Consider the following 12,151-nt stretch of genomic DNA (forward strand, 5'->3'; position numbering starts at 1 on the left):
ACACCAAAGTACCCTACTGCTCAAAGTCTCCAGTAGTGTATTGCAGTCATTTTTGGATTAAGTTTCAAAAGACATGACAGGCATAGCACAAATGGAAATAATACAGAGTATGACAATGATCAGAGCTATATAAGAAACGATTTATGAGTAAACTAACTAAAATTCAGCACATCCCATCAATCTCCTTAAGGTGAAACAAGTAGAGTTTGTTCAGGCATGAAAAAGCTGTTGCAGAAGAAGGGTGCTTTCTACATCTATGGCAGTATGACTTACACTAATGAGCTTATGTTGCAGTATGGAGATTCTGCTGGACATTCAGGGAAAATTTCCTACTGTTATAGATATCAAAGCATTGTAACAGAGTTTGAAGAGGTCAGAAAAACTTCCCATGGTAGAAGTTTAGAAAGCTGTCAGATGCATCATAACAAGAACTGATCCTGCTTTGGATATGGGAATAGACCAGATGACTTAGTGGCAAATTTTCTAACAAATCTGTTTTTACCCATAAATCATTTAAGAGAATGGTGGAATATTCATGCTGTGGAATAACATCAATACATTTCAGTTTATTTAAATACAATAGGGAATTTTATATTACATAAAATATCTGGCAGGCATTCGGCAAGTATATTTTAAAAAAATGTAAACATCTGTTGGTTGGTGTTCTTCACACCCCTGCCTTTTCCTCCTGCTCAGACCCATCCACTCTATAACGAGAACAGCAGTGCCTCAGTGAAATGCTTGACCTGTTTTTGGAAAAAGCTACAGAATCACTGCAGTTTTGAGTTCGCCTTTGAGAGCTCACACATAAATCATTCAAACTTGCTCTGAACATTCTCATTACCTGTATTAAAATATCAACCAAGTTAAGATATACAAGTCCAGTCCTTTTCACCATACCTTCTTAAGTGCATACTTTGGGTCATCGGGAAGAACCATTATTATCTTTCCATCAGGATATTCGGCCAAAATTCTCTCCTTTTTCCAACCCTAAATAAAACAAACACTTATCTAAACCATACACAAAATGTACTTTTACAAACAGAAATTGTATGTTATTTTTCTAGACACTGAACTTATGCAGTGATTTCACACTACTGAGCAGCTGTTTTATTAGAGAAGAAAGCTTCAGCTAGCTTTTAAAAACGAGCACAACAGATGCAATATAATCTTATTTGTACAATAGCCTAACTATATCTAGAGACAATTTGTGAAAGTCGTAATTTCCCAACTAGATTTTTTTCCCCAGAACCACAGTACCAACTGAATTTTTAAAAAGAAGTAGCAAGCTCAGCTTACATAACTGATTTCCAAACCTACGGAATACTTATTTTCCAAAGTTCAGTGAATGGGAAAAACCCTAAGTTTTAATAAAATCTTTCTTTTTAACATAGTTACCTCCACAAATACACACTCAGTTTTAAAGTTTGGCATGCGAAAGACCTCCAGGAGGTTCTAAGTGAACTGATTGGCATGCAGTTGCCCAAAATGTAAGGAATAGGTTTTTTACTGATCATAACTGTTAAAGCCACAAGAAGGATACTAGAAAAAATTTTATAACTACCTTCTAAGAATCTAATGGGGAAGGAGGCTACGTTGTGTGTATCTGAAGTATAAACATACTCAAAAAAATAGAGGTAATTAACTCTTCTTCAGATCCACACTCGTGGTGAATAATGAGCAGTACCTGCATGGAAAAAAACAAAACAAAAAAGCCACTTAAATCTAGTAAGATGGGACTGGCAGATAATAGAACTCAAGTTGCTTTGATGGGACCTAAAAATACTGAATGCAGAAGTAATTTCAGCCACTGAAAAGGCTGATCTACAAGTCTTACTCAAAGCAACTTTAAATAAAAAAGCCTTTGAAGAAACAATATTGATGGAGTAATTCTCATTGAAATCTGTACCTTTCCATAAAATAATGTTCAACTGAAGACCAAACAATGGAACTTGGCACTAGAATGAATGCCATACATACTACCACCAAAAAAAGAGACAAATTTAAGTGTTATAATACTTGATCTATACCTCACTTTAATCATTATGATTTTACTCCCTTATCCCAAACAAGACATGAAGAGAGTAGTTTTAGAAAACTTGCTGGTAGCCCTGCAACTATTTATGTATGAGTTTAGCACCCAGCATGGCAATAGTTGCAATACAGACACCATTTCAATCCTGTTTGCTTTTCTTCTCAGTAGCAGCTGCACTAAGTACCAATACAACTGAAGATCCTCTTTGAAAATATATATCATGGTCTGAACAAAATGATCACAATATTCAGGTAAGCAGTAAAGTGCAGTGTGAGGCATTTTGAGATGCCTTTTGAGACTGTTAGAAAAGATGTCAAAAATTTCAGGCAAGGATTACAACTCTCCAACCACAAACACCATCCTCTCTCTGGTTTTTGTCTTTTGCAGCCTTTTGGTTACCTATTTGCCTTGTAAAAACTTTCTATAGTCTACTTGAAACAAACTGTAACCATCACTCAGCAAATAAATGCAATGAGTTTGAAAACTCTACTGTTACAGCATCCAGAACATTGCAGGCCTAAAGCAACTGAAAAGTGCTAAAAACCACTTCTAACTTTCCCTCACAATTCAAAGACTAAAGATTGCTTCTGCTTGCCTATTAAGGTGCAATGGCAAAAGAAACAGTGCAAAACAGACAAGCAGTTGCTACCACACCACGAAAACAGTACAGAGAGTAATTACAACTACACTGTGCAGTACATTGCTTTCTCTGGTTACTCACAGAATCATACAACGGTTTGGGTTGGAAGGGACCCTAAAGATCATCCAGTTCCAACCCCTCTGCATGGGCAGGGGCACCTCTCACTAAACCAGATTGCTCAAGGCCCCATTCAGTCTGGCTTTCAGCACTTCCAGGGAGGAGGGCAGCCTGTCTCATCATCTCATCACCTTCAAATTAAAGAATTTTTCCCTAAAGTTGAACCTAAATCTCCCCTCTTCAAATTTGAAACTATTGCCCCTTGTCCTCTGGCTGACTTACACACCTGTGGAAAAATCCCTATCCCAATTTTCTTGAATATCTTCAGATACTGGAAAGTCACCTCAGAGCCTCCTTTTCTCCAGGCTGAACAACCCCAATTTCCTCATCCTGTCTTCACAGGGGAGGTGCTCCAGCCCTCTGATCATTTTAGTGGCTCTCCTCTGGACATGTTCCAGGAGCTCTGTGTCCTCCTTATGCTGTGGATCCCAGATCTGGACACAGCATTCCAGGTGGGGCCTCACAAGAGCAGAGCAGAGGGGGAGAATCCCCTCCCTCGATCTGCTGGCTCTGATTCTTTGATGCAGCCCAGGGCCCTGTTGGTTCCCTGAGCTGCAAGTGCACACTGATGGCTCCTGTTGAGCTTCTGCTCCACCACTACCCCCAGGTCCTTCTCCTCAGAGCTGTCTGCAATTCCTTTCTCCTCCCAACCTGTATTTGTGCATGGGATTGCCTCAACCAAGGTGCAGAACCTTGCACTTGGCCTTCTTGAACTTCATGCAGTTTACATGAGCCCACTTCTCAAGCCTGCCAGGGTCCCTCTGGATGCCATCCCTGCCCTCCAGCACCTTGACTTCACCACACAGCTCGGTGTCGTCAGCAAACTTGCTGAGGGTGCATTTGATAAATGTATACATTAAATGTTATACATGATGTATACATAATGTATAACATAGAATTGTAATATTATAAATATAAATTATAATAATATAAATCTTAATGTATAAATAGTATACATGGATGTAATGCATGATGTAGAATATGCTTGGAAAGATGGTTCCAACATTAATAGCACTGTAGCTGAAATGCTCAGCATTCAGCTTCACAAGACCTATGCTGTGCCTATAGTTTAAGGTATCTGATGTAGGCTTGCCTTTAAAAGAGGAAGTGGGAAAACACAATAGACTGCTTCCAACAAATTTCCCCATGCTTTGAAAGTTTTGATGTAAAAGTAGGAAAAGAGAGAGCAGATCTGGTATTTTTATATATATATATGTGTCAGTTTGGGTTTGTCTGTACTCTGTAATTCTGAAATGACTACAAGTATATGGAAATTGGTGGTGTTTTTTTCCTGAACCATTTTTTCCTCAAATATATTGAGGCAGTGAGAAAATGTGGATAATACTGTATAGTTCTTGATGTTTAACATTTTTGAAAATTTCCCTTAAATCAAGTTAAGTATGAAATTTCTACTCTTGATAATCTGTAGAAGATAAATGACCTACTGCCTTCTTCCTAACTTCTTCATTAAGCTATAGATATTCTGCCTCCTTCTTTAAGCTACAGATATTTTGCCCCTCCTTCCCACAAGTGTAATATGGAGAATAAAGTTTTGACTGTAGAATATACCAAGACCCTTTGATGTAACTATTAAATTCTACCCTCTGTTAAAACTAAGATTTTTACAGAAAAAAGACAGTGGTAAGGACTTTATTTGAAAAGTTTAAGTTTTCTACTGTTTTGGACTTAATGCAAAGCAATACAACCAGGAAATCTTTTTATAATGACATGAGGTTCATCATCATCTTCAGTCCTGATATTCTATTAGCTTTAGGTTCTACAAAGTCAAATGTTACTTTTTGTTGTTGTTGTTTTAATCTGAAAATCATAAGAACCTCACAGACAGGCTTGGATGCAATTACAGCAGAATAGCTACATAACCCTTCTCAAATTAGACATTAACCCAGCTAACAATTTCTTCCACTTTCTTCATCTCCAGATATTAACTAAGAGAATGTACTTGTAAAACACATTAATTACACTCAGGTACTTCAGGTGCCTGAATCCACAGGCATTTCCTAACTTAAGCATTTGGCTTTGCAACTTAAAAATATAATTAAAAAATAAAAAAAAATTAAAAAAATATAACTAAAATAAATGTTTTGCTCTTAGAAAAAAAATTGCAGAAATATTCAATTGACACTATATGGTATCACAGAGAGTATAGACAATTTATATTGTGTGGTACCACAGCTAGAGGACTTTATGAAACTGAACCACATAGGCATCCCACAAAGTTATCCATCCCACTGCAGTTAACACTTGATGACTGTGTCATCACTCAACATGCACACGTGCTAGAGTCGTGTATTTTTTCTAGAGACTTTCAGATGTCTGAAACCAGAGGGATAGTGAGACAGATTCCTACACGTGCCTGCTGTAGAGGAAAACTCACACTAACCTATTACTGCTCCAATACTATCCCTGACCACCATAGCTTCTTGCTTAGTTAAATCTGCACACTCCTATTAACAGCAAATGGAACCCTTCAGAAAGCTGCTGTCAGTGTTTGCCAATCTTCTGTTCTCAAATACAGAAAATGTAATTAAATTTGCCAAACTTTCTCTCTCCATACAAAGTGTAAAATTGCCTTACTGTCTCTATCAGCCATCCATGAGAAATCAAGTACCCCAATATCATCACCTCCTTGTTAGCCTGTCCTACTTCTCAGAGTATCATGGAATTACTAGACACCTAAAAAGACTTTTTCTACTAGAGAAAACAAGAGAGGCTTAAAAAAACCCAAAACAGATTACATTTTGTTGCAGATGGTAAATAATTTATTTTTTACATGCAAACTATCTTCTGGTTACTTGCTATTTTTAAAAACCCATAACACAGCTGCATGCAGGTGGGCAAGACAATAAAGTCCATTTTCACAGTTTGCAGGAAGAAGGTCTAGCACGATCAAGTATATTTTTGTGATTCTGGGAAATGAATCAATAAAAATACTAGGAATGCAACAAGACACTCAAAAAGGAGAAAAACTGGAAAAAGTATTCTGAAGTCAGACTGGGTCTGCAACATACAGCATGAAGAATGTGAATCATGAGAATGAAAAACGCTTCTAAGGTGCCTTAAAATGGCCTTCAAATCAATAATAATGCCAAATACATAGCTCTCCAGTATCTGGAGAGCTAATAAAGTAACATACCAAGATCACCAAAATGAGATGGACCAGAAAGTCTAACCAAGAAGTTATGAACACTTTCTCTAGTACAATTTTTTAAAATCCCAATATATTACTGTCTAGTTAACACTTTCAGGGAAAGGAAGGTAGTTATAGTTTCAATATAGTAATTAAATACAATATCCAGAAACAAAGTATATTGCACCTCCAGGCCATCCTCCCAGAAATCCCCACTAGAAACCTCCTAGAAAAACAGGGTAGCAATGATTCTTCTGGTATTTCTGGATGACTAAGAATTAAGTCTTGGTACAAAGAATTAGTACTTGGTGTACTAATCCACAAAGCTCATCTAAAATTCAAATTGTTTTCTAGGAGGAGGTGAGGATGTTTCTGTCACAGACAATACAATCAACCAAGAACTGCTGACTCTGAGTCAAATGACTCGTGTTTAAGACTTAACTATTCAGCACAGCAAAAGGTATTTCTGATGCAGAAAACAGTGTCAACCAAATTGCTACACCAAAAATCAGGATCAGGGAGGAATTAAAGACTTGTACAACCCTTTCCTTTGTCTTTTACTCTACAGTTTCTGTTATAGAATAACCATCTAAATCATTGCTCTACAGCTGCCTGCAGTGCCACAACACATAACTAGAGTCTTAAAAGATCTCAAGAGATAGAACTGTTAGGTCATTGAACTGACAATACAAATAATTTGCTTGAGTACACATTGTGTGAAGTTCTAAAAATGTGCCTAGCAACTGAGAAAACAATAGGGAAAGTTTCTCTCAAATTAAAAGCATACCTAACTTTATATAGTTACAACTGGTTTAAGGCAGTCTGCTCTTTCATTTTTGTGTTAATCATGTTGTTGCTCTGGACATACACAGAACTAAGAACTATCAGCTCTTTCAGCCTTCAAAATATTCCGACCTCAGTGCAGCTTCCCACCTACATCTGAACATAGCAGCTTAAAGTAAGTTTTCAACTCCTCTGACAGCTTCTGCCCACAGGAGCTAACAGCATCTGTAAATAATGTTTACAACTTTGGTAACATTCAAGATGTGAGAATACTTGAGTACCTGGAGGAGGGGGAAGATGTGACACACCACAGATTAGGGGCTGACCTGCTGGAAAGCAGATCCCTGGAGAAGGACCTTGGAGCCCTGGTGGACAGTAAGTTCTCCTCCCCCTCTACTCTGCCCTAGTGAGACCACATCTGGAGTATCGTGACCAGTCCTGGGCTCCTCAGTCCAAGAGGGACAGAGATACACTAAGGAATCCATGGAGGGCTAAGAGGATGGTCAGGGGACTGGAACTTCTGTCATATGAAGAAAGGCTGAAAGACTTTGGGCTGTTTAGTCTGGAGAAGACTGAGAGGGGATCTTATGAATGTTAAAAATATCTGAAGGGTGGGTGTCAATAAGAAGGGGCCAGCCTCTTTTTCAGTGGTGCCCTATGATAGCACAAGGGGTAACAGACACAAACTGCAACACAAAAAGCTCCAACTAAATGTGAAGAAAATCTTTTTCACTGTAAGGGTGACAGAGCACTGAAACAGGCTGCCCAGAGTCTCCTTCTCCAAATACTTTCAAGACCCATCTGGGGATGTGTTTCTGTGTGACCTGCCCTAGGTGATCCTGCTTTGGCTGAGGGGTTGGACTCGATGATCCCTGGAGGACCCTTTCAACCCCTAACATTCTATGATTCTATGAAAAGGACAAACAGGAACAAAATGGGGAAATGAATTATAGGCTGCTATTATAATCTGCTGCGTTCCATCAAACTTTCTGCCCAGTCTCTCCCTACAATGTAGCTGATGTGCATCAGTAGAGATCTTTCAGGATGTCTGGATTATTCAGAAGAAAAAAAAACAAGAACAGAACAAATACCAAAACTATTTACCATATGGTTTCAGACACTTTATGCGTCTGAAAGATACAACTTTATATAACGGGATAAAACTGAGCCTGAGCCTGAGACTTAAGAGTAGCCCAGCAGTCACTTAGCACCTACATGAAATGAATTGGTGGCCTCAGTTCAGTTATCCTGGAGGTCTTATCTACTCGAGTGTAGAGTACTGAAGGTAACATGTGTGATAAAATAGACTTTGTGGATTCTATTCTGGATTTCAGACATGTGAACAGGTATTTCCTGTAAATCTTGTAATACCAGCTAGTGCTAAGTAGCTGATTTTACAATGTATTTTAAATTGCAGAAGATTTTTGAAATCTGAGCTTTAATATGACATATATACTTGGATACGGCAAGAATAATAAAGTTCTGGAATAGTACTTTGGACTTTATAATTAAAGATTACAATCACACTATAAATTCAGTAAAATTTCAATACACTATGAACTTTTATCAGCTGGATTCCAAGCCAGTTTCTCTTCAAATTACCCATAATTGAGAAAAAGTAATTTAGAAGTCATCTAAGATTGCACAATTACAGAAAGAGTACAGTCAGCTCTTTAGCTGACTATCAAGCCAACCTCTGCAAACACCAGTTGTACTGGAACACATATTTAGCATTTTCAGAACAATGATATCCATTTGTCTTCCTATCACACCTGCACCCTCCCCCAAGATTAAGGAATTTTAACAGAAAGAATACGAAGACAATGACACACCACTATCCTACTAAAAGTTTTTATGTATTACATATAACCTATCTACCTCAGCTCTTAAAACCAATTATTTCCCAAAGTGGATATTATTTGTGTAACATAAATTCTCATTAGCAACACTTCAAATAAAAGATAATTATTGTGTCTTTAAAAAATTAAGGTTTTCTTACCACATATTTTACAGCACTTATGAACTGGTTATGAAAGAGCAGATGTTGAGTTTCATCCTCTGGATTTGACACAGTGTAAAGCATTCCACAAATATTACAGGAAATAGCACCAAATCTCTTTTGTCCTGCATCCTATTAAAAAAAAAAAAAAAAAAAGAAGAAGAAAAAGGTATTTGTCAATGGCAAGCACAATAAATAAAGTTCAACTGAACTTACATCTAATCAGACATGCCTTTTATAACTCTTCTGGAAACTCAACACAGGCTAAAACACAGGAGTGAAACAGGGGAGAATAAGTACAGAATTTAGAAGTCTATCTTTTAAAAACCCACACAGCCTCAAAAGGCACAGGCATCAATCACAGAACAAACTTTACCCAAAATTAAAATTAGCTCTTCTCCCATTAGTTTTGAGCAAGTGATTTTCATTTTATGAAATACAAAGAACAGAGAATTCTTCCTTCATTACCATATTTGCTGTAAACATAATCCTCTTCCACAAAGAAAACCCCCAGACCCAGCCCCACACTATCTGTTTTTCCCTAAACTTCTGTCACAGCCTGTCTTTCTGTTGTGAGTTGCTTTAGGTGGGCCAAGGGCAAGCCATTTACTGAATGTTCGGAGGGATATTATATAAAATAGTTACAGAAATAATATTTAAGATGAGCAACTTATCTGCAACAGCTGATCACTTCTTGTTTTTTACAAAAATCAAGTATTTCAAGGCAATCAAATAGCATTATGATTTTTTATCCCTCTCTCCATTGATTAAAAGCCTTACCTAATATACTCTCAGGACTTAAGTCTTCACTGGAAACAGCTAATATGATGTTGACATGACACTTTAATTGCACAGGGTTCATAACTTTTATTTTTCAGACACTGCATAGCAGCTACAATACAAATGGAAGATTATATCATTTTACTCATGACTCATGACCTTTAAGGTGATCCTCCTACACTATAACCAACCGTTATCTATTTAACAGCACTACTCAGTACCCATTCTTTTGCAATTTATACATTAAAACTGTTATTGATTTCCAAGTGTGCTCAGATTAAGGACTCTGTCTAATAAATAATGAAGTGTCAGGTGCAGCGAGTGCCTTTTTCAAAGAGCAAAAGAATATCAGTTAGATGGAAGTTATCTTGCCAAAAAGGCATGTTTCAAGTTATGGCTTAATACTCAAATGATTTTTTTTCTTTAATTGCATTGGGAAATTGAGTTTATATAAGCAGCAGTAAATGTCACTTTTATTCTATTCTAACATATGTAATAGAAGAAAAAGAAGACTCGGCGGTGTTTTTTAAAAGGAAGTTGATCTGTGTGCACAAATTTAAAGTTCACCATTTGAAATAAAACAGATAACCTGAACTTAATATTGTTTTCTAGGAGCTGAAAATACTCATAGTAAAAACCTAGAAAGCTTACTTTAGAGAAAAAAGCATTCTGCAACAGGGCAAAAGTGTTTACAAATCTTTTCTTACTCCTTCCACCTTCAAATACGTGTTTAAGTACTTCTAAGAGCTAGATGACAGCTCAGTTCTCCACACAACAGCAACTTATTTCAACTAATTATTACTGAAATATAGAATGCATGCATCAGTTTCTTTTGAAGAAGAGACTAAAGGTATAACCAGCCAGGCAAACTCAGTGTTGAACTTCTCTTTAAGGGCACATTTATGGACCTCAACCAAAAGAAAGAAGCTGAATCTGAGAAGTCATTGGTTTAATCATAATCAGTTTATACCTTCTTACTGTATATAGAAGGAGAAACAGGAGGACACTAAATTTCTGAAGGAAAGAGGAAAGATGAAGCCCGAGGTTAGATTTGCAAAATCAGAAGATGAGGTTTCTAAAAGTGTAAAAACTGAACCAAATCCATCACATTTTATTTTACCTCCCTTAGACCAGAAATATAGTTCAAAACAAGGTACCCATCTGGCCACTAAAATCTATTGCATTTCAAGAGTTTATACATGAAAGATTTGAAAGGAAGTTCAGCAGGAAGGATATGTATGGCAATTATTTTAAGATTAACCAATTGAACAGAATTTAGTAATTCCTATTGTGAAGATGGAGAACATATCCCTGGTAACTAGGGTAGGATAAGTGATGAGGAAGCCTACTTTGATTCTTGGAGTACACTTCAAAAAATTAAGACATGTAAATTAGAAGATCAGCTACATAAAACAACTCTTAAAATATTTATCACATCAGTACTTCAGTAAGTCCCATGAAACAATTTCTGTTCAATCAAGAAGCTAAAGCTATTAAAAAATACCTACTAGTTTACTACCAAAAATCTCAAGACAAAAAAACCCAACAAAAACTAAACAAACAAAAAAAAACCGCCTAGCAATGTAGGAAGTCATCAAAAATTAGGCTCCTTAGCTCATCCCATCTTGCCTTGTAAATACATGTGCTATTTTACAAGTCTCCAGGAACAGACTATTTCCCTGGAACAGTACTGCCACATAGCATTTTACAGTTTGACTTTCTTGAATGCTGCTGGTACCAGTGGGTTTGGGGGGGGAATTTTTTGTAGTTTTTTGCATCTTAAGGATTTCACTGATACTACTAATTTACATACATTCAGTTGCATCAATGAGCTACACACAGAGTTAATATTGAAACCTGTTACGTGAATACCAGAAAACACACACTCCAGTATCTAAAGCAATCTTTTGAACTCTGTATTATGCTGAATATAGTTTTTATCAAATGCTTTACAGTAACCTGAGGGTAGTAAAGACAGCCTTTTTGTACAACTGAAGCACCATTTCAAAGCCACGTAACAGGACATAATGCTTCAGACAGAAAAGAAAAAAGCAGCTTTGTACATCCATTGCAGACTACAACAACAACAAAACAAAACAAAAGACATGCATAATAAGTTCAGGAATTATGAAGAATGCATTTTTGTACTTTAACAAAATATCTACACAGTCTGGCTCTTTTTAACATGATGTCATTGCATAAGCAAGAGCAGAAAGGGCATGCATCAAGAGCAAAAAAGTGGTCCCAAACAATAACATTGCAATAAAGGTTGCCAGTCCTTCCTAGTAGAGAGGGAAGGAGGAAAAAAACCCAAACCCAGTGAAACAACAAACACAAATCCAAGACCATCTTATGCACCACATAAGAGAGTAAATACTTAAAATTGTAAATTATTGGAGGAGGGCACAAAAACTTCTCAGCAAACATCTGATACTGAGTACTAGAGAATAAACTGTTGACTTGTCACAACTAGAATAAGATTTAAGTGGTTTGACTCTCGGAACTGAAGAAAAATATTTTTCAGAGCAATATTTTAAAAAATGCGGGGTTGCGGGCAGAAAAATGTGTTACTCTATTTAAAACTCCGTTTTCTAAACAGTGACAATAAAGAGCAAGGATACTTTTATTTCCTAAGCAAATTCTGTGTAG

General features: G+C 36.8%; 1 protein-coding gene across 5 annotated transcripts in view; it reads right to left on the reverse strand.

Moving 5' to 3' along the window:
* ESCO1 (establishment of sister chromatid cohesion N-acetyltransferase 1) overlaps positions 1–12,151 on the reverse strand; it is a 34,588-nt gene that overhangs the window by 6,175 nt on the left and 16,262 nt on the right. For 4 of the 5 annotated variants that reach the window (XM_071737293.1, XM_071737290.1, XM_071737291.1 and 1 more), the window contains 2 exons: positions 8,723–8,854; positions 901–990 (listed from right to left, as the gene is read on the reverse strand). In XM_071737293.1, the coding sequence (XP_071593394.1) occupies positions 901–990; positions 8,723–8,854 (222 nt within the window). Of the gene's footprint in view, positions 1–900; positions 991–1,564; positions 1,688–8,722; positions 8,855–12,151 lie in introns of all 5 variants that reach the window. The other variant, XR_011724497.1, reaches the window with a different exon arrangement.

Source organism: Heliangelus exortis, chromosome 2 (genome assembly GCF_036169615.1).
Source record: "Heliangelus exortis chromosome 2, bHelExo1.hap1, whole genome shotgun sequence".
In the NCBI taxonomy this organism is placed as follows: domain Eukaryota; kingdom Metazoa; phylum Chordata; class Aves; order Apodiformes; family Trochilidae; genus Heliangelus; species Heliangelus exortis.